This window comes from Natator depressus, chromosome 3 (genome assembly GCF_965152275.1).
Source record: "Natator depressus isolate rNatDep1 chromosome 3, rNatDep2.hap1, whole genome shotgun sequence".
Lineage (NCBI taxonomy): Eukaryota > Metazoa > Chordata > Testudines > Cheloniidae > Natator > Natator depressus.
Genome location: NC_134236.1, coordinates 106,410,523 through 106,435,820, shown reverse-complemented (window position 1 = coordinate 106,435,820; position 25,298 = coordinate 106,410,523). Strand labels below are relative to the sequence as shown.

Here is a 25,298-nt window from a genome sequence, read left to right as displayed (position 1 = left end):
TATGTAACCATGTTTTACTAAGCTCAGTTTTCCTTGCAGTCTGTTCCAAATCATGTTGCTTGTTTAATTCACTATTTATCCTAGTCTCTTCCTTTCTGTCTGTAGACTTGCAATAGTTGCCACTGAAACGGATTTTTTAAACGTTACTGGAGTTGGGCATGAAGCAAAAACATGGAACTTATTCTGATCTGACCTTCATATTTCTATTGTGGGCAGAACCAAAACTACAGTAAAGAAAATTCTTGAACTTCAGGATTCAGAATCCAGATCCAAAGTGTGGGGTGTCCAACTCTGACCCACTAGAGAGAGGTTTGAGCTATGAACTTTGACTGAGAACTACAGTTATGGAGTTTCGTTTGAGCCCCTCTCTAGCCCATGATTCTGCAATCAGATTTATGCAGTGAACTCCTGTGCCAGTGCAGAGCCTCGCTGACGTCAGTGGGGCTCTGGGCAGATGCAGGATATGCCCATTCACACATGAGTCCAGGATCAGAACTCTCATTATTACTGACATTTCAAGCATCTTAAAACTTCAAAGGGATAGCTGTAGAATAAGAGTCTAGTTTCTTTCATCCTGTATATTACCATCACTCTCAGACTGATAAATACCTATCACTTACAGGGCATGATTTATTTATAGTTCTCAAAAGCCCTTTCAAATGTGGTAAGTATAAGATGATTAATTTAAGAAATATGGGGAAACTGAGGCAGAGATTGAGTAGCCCAAGATCACACCATGAGTCAGTGACAGAGCGGGGAATGCCCCCTAGACTCCTGACTCTTAATCAAGTATCCTGCTCTCTGGACTACGCTGCCTCCACAATATATAACCCTTTTTTATCTTAGTACTGTGCTTTCTCATCGGATTCAGCATTTTCTCAACTAGTTCTAGCCAGGCAAGATTTTATACTTTTGTATCATTCAGGGTGTAAAATCTACAGTAATTTCACCAAAACGGAAACATGATTTTAATTTTTCATGTTGATGGTCTGGTCATATTCTGCAAAGCCCCACATTGTGTGCCACCGTTCACAGGTAAGGTCAGTAAGTAACGATACCGTTGCTTTCCAAAAGCATCTGCCTGAAAAGTCAACCAAGATTGGAGGGATGGCTGCTAATTAAGTCCTATGCCTCAGTCAGGAGTGTAGTGTCCTATTCTGGGCAGTCTTTCTCTTTGTCACGGAACATTAACAGATGGTGATAACCCGTGCAGCAACGGCACTGTTTCGGCTTTTGTCTAACCCAAAATATTGAAAACTCTTAGTAAATTTAAAATGCAGCATATAGAATATACCTATTGAGTTGTAAGGCATCCAAGATATCGGAGAAGATGATTTGAACATTAGCATGACTTAGGATGGCTCGATTTGATGCTAATGCTGCTTTCAGTGGTGTAACATAAACATCCCTCACAGTTTTCAGTATGTGTACATAGTTCTTCTCACTTGTCAGCAGCTCCCTGGCAAATTTAGTTCGTCCATCTGCGGTGTCCTTCTCAAGTTTTTTATCCTACAATCAGAACAAGGAGAGTAAGTTAGAAGAGGTTATCTTTACAATAAAAGGCCTGGGGCTGGAGGAGGACCAGAAAACAATGAAAAAGGGACAGAACATAATACCTGCTTGCACCATTGCAATACGACCTACTGGTTTTGATACACCCAAGAAGAAAAACTATTGATGTTTATCAGTAATTTTTCTCTGTACCTCTTCCTTGCCTAAACGCACATATGTGCAAGTCCAACACACACAACAGAGTGCCCCAAACAGTTACAATGTCTCTCCCTCCCCCACCCCAGGAGAGAGGGAGGGAAATACCCTTGTCAACACATTAATCTATATCCTAAACTGCAAGAACTCCGGTTTCATACATTTAATATTTTAAGGTCAGCAGCGATCACTGTGATCATCCATAGATCCCTCCGTGGATAAAAATTTGTATCTGCGGATATAAATTGGTATCCATGGAACCGCAGGGCTCTCCCAGAAACCGCACCGGCGAAAGTAGTAGAACGTGGGGCTGCTGCTCCTCGGAGCCCGCGCCGACAGCTCCTCCGGTGCATCTGTACTGCCCCCCCCCAACCCCGCCCACTGGGGTGGACACCAGGCTCAGCAGCAGCTGTCCCTGCTCACGCTCTTGTGTTCAAGCAGCGCACACACTCCCAGACAGGAGATGCAGACAGCTGCGTGGAAGGGACAGGCAGGGCTGGGGGCGGGCCTGCAGGTGGTACAGCCATGCCGGAGGAGCTGCCAGTGTGGGTCTCTGGCTCCTGGGAATGGTGGCCCCATGTTCTGCTCCTTTCACCGCTGCAGTTCCCGGGAGAGTCCTGTGGCCTGCAGATACCGATTTCTATCCACGGATATCTGCATCTAGTCTCACCTCCTGTGTAACACAGGCCATGGAAATTTCCCAGAATAATTTCTAGAGCAGATCTTTTAGAAAAACATCCAGTCTAAGTTTGAAACCCTGCTGACAATCCTGTCCACACTGCGGAATCAACGTGTTTATTTAAAAAAAAAAAAAAATTCAAAGGTGGTTCGGGGGAAACCTATGTTTGAACAGAGAAGGCTAGGCAGCACTGCTTGAGCAAAAGCGATTTTTCCCCTTCCCCATTTTCCTGGCAGCTCAGTATGTCACTTGCATAGGCATTCTTTTTTCATTCAAACTGAGATTAAGGGTGAAATCCTGGTCCCATGACATCAACAGGAGTTTTGCAATTGACTTCTGTGGAGCTAGGATTTCACCCGAAGTGTCTGATTTGGGGATTCAAACCCAGATCTCACCCTTGGTAGAGCATCATACCACCTTTAAGGTTCTCAAAGAGAACAAAGATTCTTGTTTATCAAGAAGCATGATAATTCCCTTGATTACAGAACATAAACAAGACTAAGCTTTAACTCCAAAGAGGCAAAGGATGAACTATGTGTAAGGTACATGTGTAGTCACAACAAAAATAATATGAAGTGTTGCATCCCTTTCTAAGGTCCGCTTGCAAACTAAATTCCAACAGAATTATGATTTTTGGACATTCACATAAGGGGTAACAATTTTAAAAAAATACTAGATACATTTGTGCATCTGAAGAAGTGGGGTTTTTACCCACGAAAGCTTATGCCCAAATAAATTTGTTAGTCTTTAAGGTGCCACCGGCCTCCTCGTTGTTTTTGTGGATACAGACTAATGTGGCTACCCCTCTGATAACTTGACTAGATACATTGTCAGTATCTACTTTGCTGGAGTTTTTTCACTTTTCTCAATATTTTCCTGTAGGAAAGAAACTACAGGTCCAACATGTACATCACAGAAGACAATAAGGTATTACGAATCATTGATTTCCTTACCAACTGAGCCACTGCCTCAAATGTTGGCTCATTCGCTCTGATGCTGCAGTTAGGCTTTTGACTCAGGGTGGCAGCCTCTTTTGCATCCTCCTGAGGATTAAACAGAAGCTTTTTTTCATACATCATTTCATAGCTTACTAGGATTAGTATTCTATAGATAATTGGCACTATAGCATCTATATAAGAAATATTAACTAGTGATGCTATTTACTGTGTTTGTTTATGCTGTAACTCGGTCATCGTAATTTACATGAGCTTGACTTCACCTTGGGATCTCAGCTCAGGAGGGGGATATATTTTCAATTCCCCAAACAAAAAGCAGTCCCATTCTTGCAGACTTACATGTGTGTGTAACTTTCAGCACATTAGTATGCATGGTGACTTCCACAGGACTCCTCACATGCTTTAAATTAAGCATGTGTGCAAGTCGTTATAGGGTCAGTGCCACAGTGGGACCATTATCACAAGAGTGCCCACAAAGCCTTTTTACAAATCCAGCCTGTAATTGGTGTGTGGTCAGAACCCCTGTGCCCAGGTGGACCTCAGTGGTGTGGCTCCACAGGGCCCAGAGGTTTGCTCATGTGCAATGAATTGCAGGGCTGGGGCCTTAGTTTGCTGTTTGCTGTTCTATGAAAGTTGTGTACTTTGCTATTCCCTGAGAGCTAACCAGATCCTGCCTGTTGACTATAAGTTTTAAAAAATCACATGGTTTTCTGTGTATGTATTCTTGTGTTGTTCAAATGCTTTCAGTCCATACATTAAATGTTGGCGTTAGCAGTAATTTTTTAAAATAGGAAATATAGTGGTATTTAAAATATTTATTCTCATGTCAGGTTTTTATATATATATATATATATAATCTGCTGTTTAGTATTTGAAAAATCCACTGTTGAACTTGAGCAGTATAGTTTATGCACAAATGAAAAATCTAACTTCATAATGGCCAACTTCATGGGCTAACAGAAAGCTAAATATGTATTTACGTGATTGGTCATAACAGCTGATGGCTCATTGGGAAATGTTATTAACTTTGGAAATCTTAGTGCACTAAGACTATTCCTTTGGGTAACAATCCCTTGAGATAACATACTTAAAGCTCTGCATCTCTATCATTAACATTAGATGTCTTTGTTTATCATAACTTTGACAGGTAGTGTTTATTCTAGCTATGAAAATCAAATTTAGCTTCCAGTGCTCAGGCCCCCTTTTCTCCAAGCAGTTTCTTGAGGATCTACATTCCTCTTACTTCATTTATAAGCAGATTAAGCACTAGTTCAACCGGAGCAGTGGATTTATGATGCAGACTAATGTTCCATTGGGACGAAAGTGAGGTCACCAAATGTATATTATTTTGTGACCTAAAACAGGAACTGACGCTAGACCTCAAGAATGGAAAGGTAAGTGCATTAACCCACTGCAGCTGCTAGTCCCTCGCTAGTGAGCTGCACTGAAAGAGGTCACTCTTCCTTAATGAATGCACCAAGATTTGTCTTCTAGTCACCATATGTCAAGCTCTGTCTGCTAAGCTCTCTGTGTTATACTTCCTCAGCAGGAAAAAATGTTGGAAATTCCAAAGGATTTTCCTAAGTAACCAAAAATAAAATTAAGATAAACATTATTCAAGGTCAAAATGGGTAAATTTCACACTAAAATGGGTTATCATGAGGTGCTAGTGGGATAGTGTGTTAATGGCTGAGTCTTTATAAGCAACACTGTGCATTTATATGGGGATGACACGCCCCAAAGTCAAGACAGGTTGAAATTTGGGGAGGAGATTCAGAATTTCAATCCCCGTGCCAATGGTGGCTGAAGATCTTGTAAATTCAAGTCTGGGTGGGCTGAAGGAGAGAGAGGAGGAGACTGGGGTTCATGCTGACTGATCCAGTGGATTTGACTTGTTAACACTTATTGCATCCATACGGGATGAAGATAACTGGGCCTACAAATTTACCTTAATTGTGAGCTCAGCTGTAAAAAGTGAGTGAAGGTTCATAAAGTGTCACAATAACCTACAACCAAAAATGTGGATAGGAAAATCGAGACAGACTAAATTAGTCCAAATAAAAAGGCCCACTGATATAACTCAGACTGTGTTAAGATCACACCTGGTAAACAAGGAGTAAAGGACTGGAAATCAATGGACCAAAGTTGATGCTTTGGAAAATAGGCCTAATTGCTGGACAAAATAATGAAGGGATGGGGTATTCCACATATCACTCCCTTTTGGGGTTCTTAAAGAGATCTTAGGAAGAAAAAATTACTACTGAAGCGAGCTTCACCATCATGGCTGCCTCTCTGACCATCTCCTGGGACTCTGGGCCTTTGTCATCCTGATCCTGAGAGATGTCCTGTCCTGACCTGACCAGACCAAGTGACACTGCTACTTTCCACTGGCTCTATTCCAACCCCACTTGGATGTAAGACTTCATCCCCCAGCCCCTCATGTGTCTTTTTCCTTCCCTACCTTATTTCTTCTCTTTCCTATTCCTCTCCTTTTTCCTTCTAGTTAGAGTCTGGCTTAGCTGACCAAGACTGTATATTTTGCAACACTGCTGTAAACCTGTGACCAGAAACAGGCAGATAAAAGCAATCCCCTAAACAGCCCAATCTGGTACAAGCTTGACAGTTTTCGAAGTGACTGATTAGACCATGGGCTAAGCCTGTTTTTTTCCAGCAGTGAGGTTGCAAATGAAAATCAATACCAGAGAGAGAAGCTTCAGTTTCTATTTTTGCTATTCTATTCTTTTCTCTCCCCTTAAATGTGATCCGTCTGTATAAAATTTCTTCAGGTTTAAGAACATGTGTTGGAGACCCTCAAAAGCCATCTGAAAAGGATCATTAAGAGCATTTAGCTTAAATCTTATTTTCTTTATGTCCTGCAATACTGCCAGTACTCTCTACCATGACAACCAACTCCCTCCTGGAATATGCTGCTGGTGGGAGGGGTAATGCATTTCTGACTGTATGGCACAGTTTGGCAAAGGTTTTAATATTACCCTATTCAATTTGGAATGAAAAATAGTATTTAAACCCAACAACAGAATTTTTCAACACGCTGTACCTCTGCTCCATTTTACAGGAGTGCAGGAAAAATTATTTAATAAATTCCAACATTTTTTCCATTGGTGGCATGCTGTGCTGCAAAGCGGTACTCTGGCATGCCCAGATTTACCATGGTGATATAATTATGATAGGTTTTGTACAAAGTATGCCTTGTGAGGTATCATTTTAAAAGTCTTGATCTGTTGAACATTAATATCCTGTTGGATTGTATGTGCTATCATTGTATGTGAAGTTATGAAGTTTTACTATGTGTGTTACTGAAATGTTGTGAGGTTGGGAACACCCACAACCAGCCTTTCAGGTGCAACAATGGAGCAGCCAGATGCTGCTGATGGCCCATTAAAGTAATCCACCCTCACAACAACTATCCTAGGGACTATTGTATACGATAGACTTCTCAGAGAGAGCACCTAGACAATGGAGACTGCTTGACCCATAGAAAACTATAAAAGAGGGGAAGTGACATCACTTGGCCTCTCTCCCCCCACAACTCAACATCTGGAAACACATCTGGAGAACAAAGATTGAACTGGAAAGAAGAATCCCAGCTTGTGTCTGAAGGAACTATATTATCCAGGTGAGACACTGCTTGATTCAAATCCTGCCTAGTTTTATAAAACAGATTGCAATTTTACTTAGGTAACCAACTTTGATCTGTATGCTTACTACTTATAATCACTTAAAATCTTTCTATAGTTAATAAATCTGTTTTATATTTTATCTTAACAGTGTGTTGACATGCCTGGAAAATCTGCTCAGTGTACAAAAGCTGGTGCATGCCCTCTCCACATTGAGGGAGGGGTGGACTGGGTAATAAACTTACGCTGCTCAGGCTTCTGACCAAGACAGGATGGTACACCCTGGGGTCCTAGGCTAGGGAGCTGGGAGAATTGGCTGGAGCCTCTCTCTTGTTAGTTCATGAATGGCTAGGGGAGACATTCATGTAACTCAGCTGGGTGCATCCCTGCCTGTGGATGGCTGTATAAGTGCAGTACTTGGAGACGTTTGCAGTTTTTCACAGCATCACAGTGCGAGGGATCCCAGGTTGGTAAGCCACAGGGCTCAGTGGTACCTCAGTTCCAGGTTGCACTCCAGGGAATACATCACACCATCATGACCTCCATTCACCCAGAACAGTGCTCAGAATTGTCCTCAGTAGGAATCCCACTCCTCTTCTCCATGCTGTGTTCTCTCTCCAGTGCAGGATGGCTTCTTTTAGTATTGGGAGATACGGGCTCTAATGTCACTCCTTCCAGGATTTTGATTCTCATGCTTAATTGGAGTGGCTGATTGACCAGGAAAGTCTGAAGCACTGTGCAATCTGTGCCAGCATCCCATTCAGCATCCACTCTTAAAGGACCCGTTGCTAATTTGGACTCCAAACCAGGAAAAAGCAAGTGTGTCCATGCGACTACCCTATTCAGAGCTATGGATCGTCACCTACCTATGTATTTGTGGGCTGATCCAGCATGTCAATAGGTATCTGAACTTATTAAAAAAAAAAAAAAAAGCCTCAAATATTCATCAAGCCTAGTACAACAGTCATTGAAATGGGAAGAGATCTGCAAATAACCTTAAATACCACTTCATTCGACTATTAAAAACCTTGCAATTTTACTTACATAGCTTCTTTTTGACAGTTCAGCTAATCCATCCGTGAAAGTCTGGGCTGTTTCTCTATTAGTGTGTACTTTAGCTCTGCTCATGGCATCAAACATAAACTGACCTGAAAATACAAGATCATTAATTGTAAGTTAGTCCTTTAAACAGATATGATAAGCTTGCCTGATAGCCATTAACAATAGTCACTATATTCTAGTCAGGAAAATAGGCAACCGCACATGCAGGCTGACATTTTGTTGGGCATTCAAACAAAAGGGAACTGGTCTACACTGGGGTTTTTAGCCACTAGTCTACCTACAATGATGTAGCTGCACCAATGCCTTAGATGCTGCAAATATAAATCCGGTGTAGGCAAGGTCAAAGTGTGTGTCTGCTCTGAAAAAGCACTCTAGACATGGCATTGCCAGGTCCCACAATTTTATCTCAATCACACGGTAGCAAATGCGCTCACTTTCTGGATTTAAAAATATATATTTTTACCTGCCACTGCTAGCCCTGCAAACTCAGTCTGAGATCTGAGTCAAGCAGAGTCATTTCTTTGGCATTATGCCAGTATAGGGACATCTCAGACCTATGGCAGCAGGCCTGCTGACAGCAATTCTGGGCTCCAGGGCAGAACAGTCAATGGGTTGCCGCTGCACATCGTGCAGGGCAGGCTGCAGCTGAGCCCTACGCGCTGCTGGTCCGGCGTGGCGTCACCACATGGGTGCGGAGCTGGCCATATGGGGCAGGTGGTGCTGCACCTGCACTGGTTGGTGCCCAGCGAGCTGCTACCGCCCAGTGAACTGCTGGGCATGCTCTTCTGGCATGGCCAGGGCTTCCACATGCCCACCCAGCTGCCTTTGCTGCTGCCAGTACCAACCCGCAGGCGCCCAGGAGCCCTGTGGCCTGCCTGGCCAATTTAAAAGCCTTTGCCCCTTCCCTCCCTCCCCTTGTTGGCGGGCCTGTATGACAGCTTTAAAGGATATTGTCTAAACACAGACATTGGGGTCAGAAAACAACTTTGAGAGAGGTTTCCTAGACCCATTTAATGTAACCTTACCCTCTTCATGGAGACAGTTTACTGCTTGATACTCTGAATGTAGAGTGTGCTGAAAGAATCTCTTTAGGAGAAAAGTAGATTGCCCTATCAGTAATTGGAGTTCTTCCAATATAACATCTACAGATCCCCACAATGCTCTTGTTTTTGAGCATTCGTTCTGACAAGGCTTTTCTTGGGCATAGATAGTCTTGGTGTCATAGTACACATGCATTGATGCAGAAGGGGCCTAAGCTAGGTAAACTGCAAGCAATGGTTTCTGGTCTGAGCATCTTAATGCAAGTTCAGACGCCATATATTTGAGCAGTCACACTTATTACCGAATGACCTAGTTTGCTGAAGGATATAATACTTTATTAAAAACAACTGAATAACTTTTTTAGCACTCTTTGTTTTGACCATGCAGATAACTCTCCCATTCATTTGCACCTTTGTGTTAGCTGACACATGCATTGGAAGTATTCATTCTGTAGTAGGTTGTTTTTAATACTTGTCATGTACAATGTGCGTCACAGACACAGAAGACAATGTTTGCTCATCAAAATAGACACAGGAGAAAAGGGGAAAGGAAGAGACAAGTTCTAAAGTTGTGATGTTTCCATGAAAGTTTGGGGGGGTGGAGGGAGAGATTTCAAGTCTTTTTCTTACCCTTTTTGAGGGAGTACTTGTTTTATAAGTGTTTAAAAAAGGAAAAACGACAAATCTTACCAATAATCCGGCCACTAATACTCTTCTGCAGCTCACTTAAATATGGTTGCATCTGCTTCCGGACAGATTTCAGTGCCTCCTCCAGGAGCTCTGTCAGTCTGAGCCATGTCTGTAGTTTTACTTCAGTGAAGTAGGTGGAGGTGGGAGGTCCATCCTTCTGTTTTCCCAGCCATTCACTAAGGACTGATATTTTTATGCTGGGTGTTAGGCAAAAACCTCACTGAAACTGGTAGCTGTAACCATTGCCCTTCATTCAGCATAAGTGTAAGAAATAAGCTCCTTTATGGAACATTTAGCTGAAACAATAGAACCCACAACCCAAAATGCAGGCACCCAGCGAGGCTTGAGTAGAAGTTGAACCATGTAGCCTTAGGTGTTTCCCTGGAGACTGATATAGCAATGCAGGAGCTGGTGTATTGATTTGGTAGAGCTGTGTGTCTGCAGCAGAAGCACACAGAGGGAATTAAGAAGCCTGGATAGCATTAGACTGAGAACAAAATCTGAAAGTATGAGCTTTTGAGCAGAGTACTGCCTGAAAGAGATTTGGAACTCTGACCAAAGAAACTATCTCCTGTTTGATTCCTACTATGTTCAGGGAAACAGGACTTTGTACATTCTTAGTAAACAAACAGGACTGAATCAAAGAAATACCTGACTCCATCATCAATTTCTCCTCCCATCAGAAACAATATGCAAGTCCCCAAATGTTGGCTAACCACTCTGGTCAAAAAGTGGTTACAGTATCATGACAAATTAATTTTGTTTCCTGGTTTACTCTGCTGTAAATTTCAGATCGTTCTGGAGAATTCTGACTTTTATTAGTATGGTAATAAAATGTAATTGACACTAAAGTAGAGTTTGATGCCCTTTCAACAGGAGACTGACTGAGTTTCTGATACCATGATTATACCTAGGGCTTTCCACAACTACAAGATGTTAGTAGTGGACTTTCTGATGCTGAATCAGAAGATCACACCAAGCATAGATTTTTAGTGATCTGTGACAGAATGTCAAACACATCCCCTTTTGAAAGCATAATGGATTTTGCAAATTCAGGTTTATTCAGGACCTGAAACCTCTGCTAATTACACTTTTACATGCATTGCATGGTCCATACAAAACAGGGACCTTGAAGCATCTGAATATAGATGTGGCTGTACCAGACGATCCTCTCTTCCCACCCATTCACTCTGCTCTATGTATACTTTGAGACACCTACCCTTTAACGCCTCTGTCCTTCATTATGCTAACCTGACAGGCAGATAGTATTACATCAAACAGTACTTAGTTGTTCCTGAAATGGAATTTTTAAAATATGGCAGAATAGTGTAGCCAAAGTTATAAACCTATAGAATTATAGGTTAGAAGGGACCATAAGGGTCATCTAACCCCATGCCAAGATGCAGGAGTTGTTGCATCTAAACCATTCAATACAGATGGCTATCCAGCCTCCTTTTGAAAACCTCCAGTGAAGGAGGTTCCACAACCTCTCTAGGCAGTCTGTTCCATTGTCCTATTGGTTTTACAGTTAGGAAGTTTTTCCTGAGATTTAATCTAAATCCGCTATTCTGGAGTGTGAACCCATTGCGTCTTGAACCTCAGTGGCAAAAGACACCTTTTCTCCATCTTTTTTATGGCAGCCTTTCAAGTATTTGAAGATCACTATCATGTAAATCTGTGATTTGATTTTAGAGTATGACACTGGGTCTTCAGTAAATAATACTAGCCATCTAAAATTAATCAAATGCCAACATCCTTCCTCTATACACCTACTTCTACCTGTCATTTTCCAAAAGCAGATTTAGAATCATTTTCTCTTGCTTTTATCTAATAATTCTTACTTTGCTTATGGGCAAAATAAGTCTCTTTATTTTTAAGTTGTAAATAAACCTTTTTTCTCCTACTTGGGGAATGCTGACTCAATTTCTCCAAGCCATATAAAATGTGGCCAAATACCAGATGTGCCACATAGCTCCCTTTATAAATGTGTATAACAACTTTCTGTACTTACTGTGCTGATAAGATCCAGTTGCAATTCCTGTGGGGGTTCTGAAGAGCACACCAGTCAGCTGAGTCAGCTGGGAAAGGACTTCCATCCCTGCCTCTGAAAAGATGCATTCTCTTTTCTAGTTCATAAAATTCTGTATTATTTACATCACTAACATCATATAGCCACTACAGTACACTAGCCAATTCTTTTTCTCCATGCTGCTATTATTCATCTGAAACCAAAAGAGATCTAAACTTTTTTTCAAGGCTAGATGAAAATGTCATGTCTCTGTGAATCAACAGTACTTTTTATGCTTTTTATCGTATTATTCTGAAAACTCTACTATATTTACCAATGGCATGAAAGATGTCCTGTGTATCTTAACAAAATGACACTGTGAAGGAACAATCACATCCATTAACATGGACAAAAAACTAGAAAAGTTGTTTTTGGCGTGAGATCCCTAATGAAGAAAAATAACTCCAGTTTCATTCTAATGTCAATGAAGAGATACACATTGTGAGATTGTGGGGTCCCTGAGAAGAATAGAGCTTTGAGGTGCATCTTATTCCTTCCAAGACAAGAAAAATAACAAAACAGGAGTGGATACTATTCTTTAGTTCTTGTAATGACCTGCCTTGATGCCAGCTAAGGGGGTGACCCTGCAAGGCTGAGCAAATGACAGATTCTGGTGCTTGCTCAGCACCTTGCAAGATCAACCTTTAATATCTCCCAAACAGACTGAGGTAACTGAAGAGAATGAGAGAAATAGAATATATCTGTCTCTTTACTAAGCTCAGCAGCTGTGTGAAACTATTCTGCTTTCTAATGGACTCTGTACCCTCATTTGTATTATAGCACCTATGAGTTCTAGTCATGGAGCAGGACCCCTTTGTGCTAGGTACTGTACAAACACAGAACAAAAAGATTCTCCCTGCCCCAGCCCCAGCCCCAAATAGAGCTGGTTGAAAGTGACTCTCTTCCCCCCCTCACCCAGTGGAAAATTTTGACTTTTCTGCAAAGAGCAAAAACTTTCATACAAAGTCAAAAATTTCTATTCTGAAAAATGTGATTTGTGGAACCAAATTGAAAAGTAATGTTTTAGTTTGGTTTGAAGTTAAACTGTCCCCCTCTCAGCTACCACTATGTCTAATGTGAGCTGTTTGGATGCCCTATGTCCCCCTTTTCCTCTGTAAGCCAGGCTTCTTGGCTGGACTATACGTCCCACGATGCATCACAGTCATTCCTCTGTGCTTAACAGAAGCCTCATACCTGTGGTGGATCATGAGAGATGTTGTCTAGCTCTGGGGGTTGACCCACAGAGGAGAATGGGGACAAGAGGCACCCAAACTACAACTCCCACAAAACTATTCCGGTATTCAGATTTTTTCAACAAAAAGTCAAAATTCTCCACAGAAAGAACCCAATTTTCTACCAGCCTCAATTGCAACAAGCCCTACTCAGTAGTGAACACATACGCAATGGAGTGGGAGATTCTCCCTCATGGCAGAAGTTCAAACAAAACTGACCTGATGCTGCCAGAGGAACAAAGATGTCCACATGACCACCTTCCTCTGGAGACATGACACAACCTAGCTTCTCCCAAAATTCTCTCACTTCAGGGCTCAGAATGTTCTCAATACTGATTCTGCAGCCTGAAAAACATTTAAATAAAAGTCAATGAAATAAATAAAATGTCCATGAGGGTTTTCATTCTGCTCAAAATTCTTCCCTCCTGTACTCATACCATTACTTCCCTTCCCATGACTTACACAGTCTTCCCTCAAATCTCTTTTTTGAGGGCAATATGCTAACTTTCAAACCTGAGCAATTTCTTGTCCTCCATTTCTTTAGTAACTTCTTTCTCTCTCTCTCTCTGTTCCCTTTTCTCTGTACCATGTATTCTCTCTCTTCTGGTTATTACTTTTTTCTTTGCACCTCTGTGCCGGCTTGTTTCTCTTTCTTGTCTTCCTTTTATCCCTTATTTAACCCCATGGTCAGACCTTTAGTTACTCTGGACTAGCATCATGTGTCTAATCTCCTTTTTTATGACAGCAGAGATGGCTCTACCATGGCATCTTTTTGTCATATTTTCTCTGGCTTTTAACTAATTACCAAGCCCTTGATCCTACAAGCTTTTACATCCAGGCAGCCCCTGCTACTGGGGTGAGTCCTATTGATTACAATGGAAGGTACAGAGGTCCACCTGCCAGAAACACATTACAGTTGGATCAGTGACCAATTTGCTAGTTTGATTAACTTTTCATTTTCATGCTGATTCCCCTTTTGGAATACCTAAGTATGATATGGCATTGACATGTTCCCAGTTAGTTTCTTTGCCCCTACCTTGAAGTAAATCGATCTCTCTGGAGTCTCCATCGCTAAAAATCCCTATACTCTTTGCTTTTCGGCCATCCAGAGCCTTTTCTATGTAAAAAAGGAGGCTTTCCAATGTCATTCCGCAATGTTCATACAACACAGGAATCACCCCAGGTTTGATGCTGTCCAGCACCATCTACAGAAATAAATCAGTTCATATCTTCAATAAATAAATCCTGCTTTTCTCAACCTGTAATTCCCTGAGAAAAATATCATTCTTAATTCAATATTCATTTGTAGGATGCAACACATTATTATTTTTACACATTAGTAATTAATTACACAGAGAAATTCTTTATTCAGCTTTGTCCTGTGGCCCCATCATGCCAGTGGATATGAGATAATCTCTCCAACAACCTTTATGAAAGGAAAATATCAGCTAGGCCACCCCTGCAATTCGTTGTGCATGAGCAGCCTGGCATGCCTTGTGAACCCCCAATGAAGTTAATTGTGTTCTCTACAGATACAGCTGTCCATCCACACACTGTGATTTTTAGAATCAGGGCCATAATCTTTACCATGAAACAACAAAACACTGCTTGGGTGGTCGGCTTAGCTTCCTACTTATTTTCCACTGATGATTTGCTGAAACTCAGATTTTATTCAACTTTTTAAATACACAGGATGGGCTGTTTTTGGAGTGTGCATCCTGGACTTGTCTTTGATTAGTTATAACACTGAACATCTTACACAAATTAGTACTTAAACCATATGATTTGGGTTTTTTTACTTCAAATCACATAGTGTCAGTGTATTAAAACCTGTGCAGCCCACACACGTGCACAGACAGCATTTTTTATTCAGTGTCCTATTAAACTCTGAATTTCTGTATTAGAGATTCATTTAGGCCCGTAAAAAGAAAAAAGAAAAGAAGTACTTGTGGCACCTTAGAGACTAACCAGTTTATTTGAGCATGAGCTTTCGTGAGCTACAGCTCACTTCATCGGATGCATAGCATATCGTGGAAACTGCAGAAGACATTATATACACACAGAGACCATGAAACAAAACTTCCTCCCACCCCACTCTCCTGCTGGTAACAGCTTATCTAAAGTGATCATCAAGGAGGGCCATTTCCAGCACAAATCCAGGTTTTCTCACCCTTCCCCCCCCCCCCGACACACATACAAACTCACTCTCCTGCTGGTAATAGCCCATCCCTCTTTGAAACCTCTCTTTATAATGCGCATGATAATCAAGGTGGGTCATTTCCAGCACTAATCCAGGTTTTCTCACCACCGCCACCCCCCCCCCCACACACACACACACCCCCCTCCAAAAACCACACACACAAACTCACTCTCCTGCTGGCAATAGCTCATCTTACAATGTGCACAGCAATAATCCAAGTTTAACCAGAACGTCTTGGGGGGGGGTTGTAGGAAAAAAACAAGGGGAGATAGGCTACCTTGCATAATGACTTAGCCACTCCCAGTCTCTATTCAAGCCCAAATTAATAGTATCCAATTTGCAAATGAATTCCAATTCAGCAGTTTCTCACTGGAGTCTGGATTTGAAGTTTTTTTGCTTTAAGATAGCGACCCTCATGTCTGTGATTGCGTGACCAGAGAGATTGAAGTGTTCTCCGACTGGTTTATGAATGTTATAATTCTTAACATCTGATTTGTGTCCATTTATTCTTTTACGTAGAGACTGTCCAGTTTGACCAATGTACATGGCAGAGGGGCATTGCTGGCACATGATGGCATATATCACATTGGTGGATGTGCAGGTGAACGAGCCTCTGATAGTGTGGCTGATGTTGTTAGGCCCTGTGATGGTGTCCCCTGAATAGATATGTGGGCACAGTTGGCAACGGGCTTTGTTGCAAGGATAGGTTCCTGGGTTAGTGGTTCTGTTGTGTGGTATGTGGTTGTTGGTGAGTATTCGCTTCAGGTTGGGGGGCTGTCTGTAGGCAAGGACAGGCCTTTCTCCCAAGATTTGTGAGAGTGTTGGGTCATCCTTCAGGATAGGTTGTAGATCCTTAATAATGCGTTGGAGGGGTTTTAGTTGGGGGCTGAAGGTGACGGCTAGTGGCGTTCTGTTATTTTCTTTGTTAGGCCTGTCCTGTAGTAGGTGACTTCTGGGAACTCTTCTGGCTCTATCAATCTGTTTCTTCACTTCCGCAGGTGGGTATTGTAGTTGTAAGAATGCTTGATAGAGATCTTGTAGGTGTTTGTCTCTGTCTGAGGGGTTGGAGCAAATGCGGTTGTATCGCAGAGCTTGGCTGTAGACGATGGATCGTGTGGTGTGGTCAGGGTGAAAGCTGGAGGCATGTAGGTAGGAATAGCGGTCAGTAGGTTTCCGGTATAGGGTGGTGTTGATGTGACCATCGCTTATTAGCACCGTAGTGTCCAGGAAGTGGATCTCTTGTGTGGACTGGACCAGGCTGAGGTTGATGGTGGGATGGAAATTGTTGAAATCATGGTGGAATTCCTCAAGGGCTTCTTTTCCATGGGTCCAGATGATGAAGATGTCATCAATATAGCGCAAGTAAAGTAGGGGCGTTAGGGGACGAGAGCTGAGGAAGCGTTGTTCTAAATCAGCCATAAAAATGTTGGCATACTGTGGGGCCATGCGGGTACCCATAGCAGTGCCGCTGATCTGAAGGTATACATTGTCCCCAAATGTAAAATAGTTATGGGTAAGGACAAAGTCACAAAGTTCAGCCACCAGGTTAGCCGTGACATTATCGGGGATAGTGTTCTTGATGGCTTGTAGTCCATCTTTGTGTGGAATGTTGGTGTAGAGGGCTTCTACATCCATAGTGGCCAGGATGGTGTTATCAGGAAGATCACCAATGGATTGTAGTTTCCTCAGGAAGTCAGTGGTGTCTCGAAGGTAGCTGGGAGTGCTGGTAGCGTAGGGCCTGAGGAGTGAGTCTACATAGCCGGACAATCCTGCTGCCCGTGGTGCTCAAAGTTTTCCAGTCACCCCCTGCCCCTTACCAGTAATGGAATCTGTCCGTGCCCCTTCCCCCACTACTGAACAGTCAAGGTTTCTTCAGCACAGAGCTTGGGCTGAAGGCAGAGCTAGTGGCAGAATGGGGGACGGATGAGGAGCAGCTGGGTCTAGAGGCAGAGCTGGTTTGGGGGCGGAGAGGGAATGAGGGCAGAGCTGGGCCTGGAGGCAGAGCAGAACTGGGGCTGAATGGGGTTGGATGTGGAGCTGATTTGGGGGCAGAGTGGGGCTGGAAGTGTGGTGCTCTCTCCCCGCCCCCTGTGGGGGCTAGCTCCAGTCCCACCACACAGACCCCCAACATTCCTCTGCACCCTCCCTATTGAAAACCACTGATTTAGACCCATAATATTACTTTACTGACATTTTAATCTTGTGCTTTCCTTTGTTTTTTTTCCCTTTATGGTGCACTTTCGCTGAGACCCTAATCCTGTAAACACTTAATGGGACTACTCATGTGAGCAAAATATTTGCAGGACTGAGGCTATAGTAGACTCCAGGAAGGACGCTTTCTTTGCAGGGGAAGGATGAACAGATTGCTGTCTCAGGTACTTCCCCCGGTTTGTACTCTAACTATTCAAAAAAGAGAGAAGACTTAGAAGAAATTCATACCTCATATGCAGGAATCCTGGATGATATCAAAACCAGATATGGCTCAAGTGGATATGCAAAATTGCTGTGTTTTTGGTAGATACACTGACAGTGTTTGTAAGGTAACACAGGGTAGGATCTTCTTCCAGTCACATTCTTTCTACAGAAGGAAAAGCAAAAACTCAGGCAGCATATCCTTTAAAGATTATCTTTCTTTTTTTACTTTAATGCAGAAATAAACCATTAGGGTATGAAAATACCTGTCTAAACCTCAGTTACACTAAATAGACATGCAGTGTTGTGTTTTGTAAATACATTTACAGCAACTTGTATTATTATTCTATTCCATGCCTCCTGAAGGCCACCACTTCTGTGAGACAATTAACCTTAATCACCTACTGCCTATTGAGATCACTGAGTTCCAAACACCTACAGATCAGCCATTTGCACTCTTTTTTGTGTTTATTTTTACACTATGTCTTAGCAGTGCTGGTGATAGGGAAAATACTCCTCAGTGCCCTCATTTGCTCTGTGGTGAAAAGATTTTAAACTTACAATCTCAATACACATAAAGAACAAATCAATGTGTTCTTTGTAAATCCACAAAAGAAAATGAATTTTTAGGATCTTCTCCCTAAGTAGGTTTAGCCAATGAAAACTACAACTCTAGACCTCAAAGTTTTGTCATTAGTCCACTATCCAGGCTTAGCATGAAATGGCTCTACAAGGTTCCCATTTTATGGCTGGACCAGCAACAGGGTTGAGGGTGGTATGCTGCATTATGGGAAAGTCTCTCTAGTCTCTTGTTTCCATATCTTTGAACTTCAGGGTGGTGGTTTAAGACCAGATCAGCTGATCGTTGCTCCAGAATGGTTGCTTCAGGCCAATCTGTGCCCAAGAATCTAGAGTGGGAATCTAGTATTTCTGGTCACACCCCCACACAGAACACCAAGTTTTTACCCAACCTCAAGTTTCAGTTCCCTCCCCAGGATTACGCCCAAGTGGTGTCAGTTAAATGGAGGACTTTGCATGGGCCAGACCTATCGTCTGCAAGCCAGTTCGTGGACTTGCTCCTCCCAGCCCGGAGGAAGAGCAGCACAGCTTTGAGAGGGAACCTATGTGGTAATTATTTAGAACCAATGGACAAAGTTGAGCTCCATCAAGGTGTTCGTGTGTTAAAAGCCACCTGACGTGACCACAAACATCTGCAGTTTTGTGTGCTGTTTCCTACAACGTATTGTGTCACCCTTATTAATCACTGCGTTTTGGGTACCATTTTCTGTGTGGTTTGGGGATTATGGCCAGCATTTTGAAAATCTTGAGTCCCGCTTACCTCTTGGGCAAAGTTTTTAGGGAGGCCAAAACAAGCTGTTTCTCTGCTGCTAGATTAAAGTTTGCTACAGGTTTCATTTCTTCAGAAAGCAGCATTGAAAGAGTATGATTCGAAAGAGCACTCTTTTCCTGAAAGCATTTAAACAAAAATGCTGAGAGAAATATATAAGATGCAGTGTAATAACATATGGTTCAGTGATTACATAATGCAGCAGTTAAGAAATGCTGTCTTGCGTTTACCAGTAAAAAAAACCTTAAACTTATTTTACCAATGATAGTACATTATTATTGACAGACACAAAGTAAGATGTATTTAACTGAGTTCCTCAGAAGAACAGTACTTGAGAATACAACTAACAGTGGCTCAGACACAATCTTGTAAATTGAGTAATATGGATACAAACTAAGGCACTAATCCTATACGGAGCTTCACAAGGATGAGGGGGTTCATCAGTATTTATAGTGGAGGGTGAGAAGAAGATTGTCCAGTAGCATATTTCTTGGGCTCACATACCAGCTACATCTAAACACTTTTACTTTCTGTGCTGCCAATGCTTCACTTTGAACCTTAGCATGTATATTTCAAGGCACAAAGAAGTGTTAATTGTACTCAACTGCTTTACAAGTTGGATTACAGACTGAATCTAGCTGTAATCAGAGTACAGTTTAGTCAAGTATGAAATTAACTGTATTAAGAATAAGTCTGCACATTTGTCACTTCTGATTTCCATGGCAAAGATCATGATCTTTAGGGGATTCTAATTTTTTTTAAATAGTTGTTTTACAAGTCTCTTCCTTCCATTTTAACAGCCATTTTTGATGTTTTTTTGTGTGTGTTTTGAAGTCTTAATGCATTTTAAAATAACTGATGGCTATAAATGCTTTTTCCAGTAGAAAATAAGCTTACTAGGAAGTAAAATATTCTGTGCCATGACTTTTCAGACTTTACTAACACCCAATCAATCTTATTTATGACATAAGAGACACACAGTAGACACAAAAAACCAATCCTGCAAAGACAAAGATATGAGTAACTGACTTGGGCTCACAGGGCTTGCACTACAGGGCTGAAAATAGCAGTGTAGAAGCTCCTGCTAAGGCTGAAGCCTAGGCTCTGAGTCCCAGGGAGGGGGAGGGTCTCAGAGGCTGGGATCCAGCCTTAGCAGGAACTTCTACACTGCTTTTTTTAGCCTCGTAGCAGAAGTCCTGTGAGCCTGAGTCTGGTGACTTGTGCTCTAAGACTTGTACCATGGGGTTGGGTTTTTTTTGTAGTGTAGACATACCCTCAGTTGCTCATGAGCCTAAGTCTTTGCAGGAGTGGCTCCCTCACATCAGTCTCCTAGTTGATCAACTGCTTACACTTGCCAGCATTTACTATAACAAAGCCTGTCACGTATTGTCACTGTGCACCATTCTGAACTAATAATTATACAAGTATAACAGGATCTCTATGCTTTATCATATATATTTCAGACAAAAACATTGTACACATATTACTTAAGGTCATGCTGTCCCAGCCTTACTCATGGTACACAGTATCTTAGGCCACAAAGTTCTCGTTGGAGGTCAAAAGGCAGTAAGCAGTGAGTAGGGCACTTCTCAGCATGACTAAGGGTGGCAGAATGAGGTCCACAATAAACCGTGAACCATAGTCTGTGCTGACTTCAGTGGGATTACATGAAGCATAAATCAATTAAGAGTTTTAATTGCTTTTAATTAAGTGGAATGTATTTCAAGTAGTTCTGATTTAAACAGGATCTTTGTGTTAGCACCGCCAACCAATCTCAGGGTTCAGCACTTAATGCTTGCACAAAAAAAGAACAATTTGCAAAGGATAAAATGCAAGTAGATTTTGGGGGAAATTACCCTAATTAGTTGCAAAGCTGCCTGTAGTCTAGCCCGGTCCTGGATCGTCTGGGCCTGACTTGGCTGTAATCGCGATTTTAAAAATCTCGAGCTCCAAGTACCACTCATCCAAGGCAGTCGAGCTTTGAATAACTCCTCTGAAACACAAACATCACCAGACACCACTGTTCAATCCCATGCATTTCCACTGCTGGGTAAGTACACACTAACAGGAGAAACAATGCAGTAATTAGGGAAATAATCCGTATGAAAATTAGAATGTTAGTTTTACAGGGCAGTCTTTAGATTTTATCTAAACTGAACATCCTGCCTGAAAAGTCCTCCTCATTTTTGGCTAGGAATTGGTCATTCTACTAAAATGAAGTTGTCTTATATTAATACCTGAAATGAAAGTAGTGTTGACAACCTGAATAGCTCAAAAAATGAGTTCAGTTTAAAAAAAATCATAAGAATGTTTTAACAGCCATGAGATTAAAACCATGGAGACTGTTTTCATTTGCCTTCTGATTTTTGAGGACTTGCGATTCATATTTTCAAGTTTTTCTCTCTAACCGGAAAGACTAGAAGCCTACTGTTTAAAAAAGGAAAACTGAGATTCTCACATAATCACATGACTCCAGGTGCTGCGGTTTAGGAACAATGCCAAATATGAGACTTGAGAGAAAACTTGGGGATTTGACATCACTGAAGGTGTGCTCTCCATGAAAACTATATGAATAGTGACATCCTTTCAAACGAATATTAATGAAGGGGGGAGAACCATGTTGCCCGAACAAAAAAATCACAATCTATATCTAATATAAAATACGCTGATTATTAGACTTGTAGACATAAATCTCAATATGCTGAGCACTGTTTAATAAAAGTCTGATATATCCTAGAATTCCATGGAAATATTTCTTTTAGTCTTAGGTTTTATTTAAATAATTTTATACAAAACCTACATTTTGACCTAAACTTGACCAAGGATTCCTTTAATGCATTTACTGTATTTGTAGATATAATTAAAATTTCTACAGGACATCCTGGTATTGGGTTTTTTCCTTTCAAATCTTCGTTTTCGTAAATTGGAAAGCAATTTGTGCCAGACTGGAAAGATATTAAGTCAGCAACCACACACTGACAGTTTAAGGTTTCTATTATTTCCACAGTTGAGATGTACTAGAAACCCCACTGGACACTATTAAGCCTGAATATTTTTATCCCTTTCCTACAGGCATATCAAATATGGCTAAACAACCACACAGAAGAAACAAAATCTATTGTTATATTTACCATTTTCAGCTCTTACTCTTTTGATATTAAAAATTAATTTAAAAAAAATCTGTGAAGCTAAGTTTTCCTAAAGAAAAGGTCTTTGACTGCTTGAATACTTTAGGCTGCTTTATCACTTTCAGAAGACAGTGTTTGTTATTTTAACATTAATCTCACAAGAAAGAGGTCGTTATTTTAATACCACTGACTCTTGTGTAACGCTAATCTCTCCCGAATCATTTTCCGTAGCCATTTTTCTCTCAGCCTTTCTTCCTGCTCCTCATGTTCAGCTTTTGCTTCATTGAGGGTCCCATAGATTTCAGTGGCCTCTCTTGGGGTGAAGTAATCCAAGCTGGTGGCACAGGCAATATAATGTTGCTTCCACGCGCTATATTCGCTGTCTGCTGGAGTGTAGGGCAGGAACCATCCGAACTTAACACACTTTGGCACCCACAAACAGTCCTTAAGACAAGAAGGAAGTAAAAGAGAGACAATAAGATGTGATTGAAGACAAAAAGCTTTCTATTTAATCTTGGGGCTTTATACTGCCACTGATCACCATAGTATCTGAGTACAAATCAAAAATGGCACCTCCATAAATATGTTCGAGAGATTTCTTTTTTTTTATGAAGTGCCTAGTGCTTTTACAGGAACAAATAAAAATACACGATTCCGCTGTCTCAAAGAGCTTGCTGCAACTTTTTATTATGTGGAGAGGCTGGCACTGTTCCTGAGGATGAATAATCAGACAATGTCAATGAATTCAAGTGAGAGAGGTGCATTTGCTTTTCTTCCGTTTTTTTTTAAAGGGATAGCGGAGGGATGTTTCATTTTAAAATTCTTCGTTATCTGGAAATCTGCAAATAAAGGCGTTTTTGTGTCCCTTTGATTGTCATATTTGGCCTAAGAGGACTGGGGAAGAGAAAGAGTAGGCTAATTGTTATACCGTGAGCAGCTTCTGAAGATCAATATTTTTTTTATTTTAATTTCTATAAATAGCATTGCTATACACTATGCATTTAGACAGACCATAACAAACAGTAGCACTGTGGATATTCCAAAATGCTAAGCCCTGGCATTATCAGTATCCATATGGTCCACAGCAATCTCTATAAATTACAGAGTTTAGGCTATCCAGCTAACTACATATCTCTAAATTATGTATTTTGTTCTGTTGCTTGATGTGTGCATTTAAAGACCAAAGCCAAAGCAGGGTTAAGTATAGAAGCAAAGCAGCAGAATGAAATATAGAATGAGAATTAGCTTCTGACAAGAGAAAATATAAATGCCTTTATGTGTAATATACTCTTAGTGATTGAGATGTTCTTGCTTGGGTTGGATGAAGCTGGTTCCAACAATTTAATCTGTTATAGTGAATTAAATAAAGCAAAGTTTAAAAGATTATCTTGTCAAGTGCGTGAAAGAGTTGAAAATTCTGGTACAGAAGATCTTTCCAATTATTATTAAGTGTGCTAGACAGATACATGAAATGCTTCAGAAGGTTGAGCATTTATCTGAGTGCTGTACAAGATACGAAACTGCTTTGCAAATTATGCTATTTACAACATGCTGTTCCAGATTTCCCATTTCATGTCTGCAGTGCGCCTTAAAAGTGCTGTAAATGTCCAGTTACCGGTCCTATTCCTATCAACATCAATAAGAAAATTCTTCTTGATTGCCATGGGAGTGGGACCAGGCCTACAATGAACACACCTGTTCAGTTATAAACTTCCAGTGCCAGTTGACTTGGGCAGCTGCACACAACTCCCTGGGGCTGAGAAAGGAGAAGATGTACAGAGATATGAAACGTGGCAGCACTTTGGTGAAATCCACTTTGGTCACTGGAATCCTCTCTGCAAACCAGTTTTGGGTAAACCTGTGAAGAGACAGATATTCACCATAGTTAAAATCCTGTTGAGATTCTATTCTGTCACCCAGTTGGTCTTCCCTTTCAGAAAACCTGAGATCTCTTTGAAGAATATTGTCAGGAGTGAAGTGATTCCTATGACGGCATAATTTGCAAAGTGCTTTGGGACCCATTGAGAAGGGATTAAAGATGTATTTAAGTCAATTACTTGACCATTTCTCTATTGATAGCATCGCAACTCAGTGACATAATGCAACATTTTGAGGGCAAATCTAGACTTTTATGTAAAGAGGAGCATTGCATTGTTGTAACTAGTGAACTGTATGTCTTGCAAACCAAACAAAACTATGCCAAGAGTATGGTCATTTCATCAGAACCACTTATGTTTATATCACTGGCCCTTATATCACTAGATTGGTTTTATTGCTCTCCAGAAGACTGGAAAGAGTTGAACCTTTGTATTTGTATTTGTAAAATAGCCATTTTCTATTATTAGTAATCTAGTAGGTCAGGAGTTTGAGAGATGACTCTTGTCAATAAAGAAACTATTAGGCCCAGGATAATAGGCAAATTATCTATGTGAAGAACACTGACACATTCTATATGATTTATAAAAATATGCTAATGAGTGTGAATATAATGTAACTGGAATATGCTTCATGCAAAAGGTCTCTTGTAAGGTATCATTACAAAGCTTATAATCTACTGAGTGTGATCATCCTATTTGTATAAATGTATCACTCTTGTATCTGAAACTAGAAATATAAAATATAACTGAGGACCTATTGTAATTATGCAAAGTGTGGGCCATTAATGGTGGCTTGGAATCTTGATGGCTTCCATTAACCAGGACAATTGTCTGTAGATGGCTCTGTTTTACTTGTAAGTCTTCCTGTATAAGTGTGTGCTGGCAAGAGGATAATGAAGTCTTACAGTGACATGTGATCATGTCAGCTGAACTGGACTCCATCTTTAAGCTGGTGCTTTTCCATTGAGAAGGAGGGGGTGGGAACCCGGAGAGGGACAAAGGATTCCCGCCTTATGCAAAAGATATATAAGTGGGTGGAAGAGAACAAATGGAGGCAGCCATCATGAGAAATCCCCTAGCTACCACCTGAGCTGGAACAAGGGCTGTACCAGGGGAAAGGACTGTGCCCAGACTAGGAAGGCATCCAGACTGTGAAAGAAATGTATTGAAACATCTCGGAGGGTGAGATTTTATCTGTATTCAGTTTTATTACTGTATTAGGCTTAGATTTGCGTGTTTTATTTTATTTTGCTTGGTAATT

The 25,298-nt window shown here is 41.1% G+C and overlaps 1 protein-coding gene across 2 annotated transcripts in view; it reads right to left on the bottom strand.

The window, feature by feature from the left end:
* ECT2L (epithelial cell transforming 2 like) overlaps positions 1-25,298 on the bottom strand; it is a 49,140-nt gene that overhangs the window by 17,502 nt on the left and 6,340 nt on the right. For both annotated transcript variants that reach the window (XM_074948515.1, XM_074948514.1), the window contains exons 4-15: positions 23,856-24,018; positions 22,352-22,604; positions 20,889-21,025; positions 19,024-19,151; positions 17,712-17,850; positions 14,109-14,277; positions 13,292-13,417; positions 11,784-11,876; positions 9,773-9,955; positions 8,025-8,128; positions 3,340-3,429; positions 1,295-1,509 (exon numbers count right to left, since the gene is read on the bottom strand). In XM_074948515.1, coding sequence (XP_074804616.1) covers positions 1,295-1,509; positions 3,340-3,429; positions 8,025-8,128; positions 9,773-9,955; positions 11,784-11,876; positions 13,292-13,417; positions 14,109-14,277; positions 17,712-17,850; positions 19,024-19,151; positions 20,889-21,025; positions 22,352-22,604; positions 23,856-24,018 — 1,800 coding nt within the window. The remainder of the gene's footprint in view (positions 1-1,294; positions 1,510-3,339; positions 3,430-8,024; positions 8,129-9,772; positions 9,956-11,783; positions 11,877-13,291; positions 13,418-14,108; positions 14,278-17,711; positions 17,851-19,023; positions 19,152-20,888; positions 21,026-22,351; positions 22,605-23,855; positions 24,019-25,298) is intronic.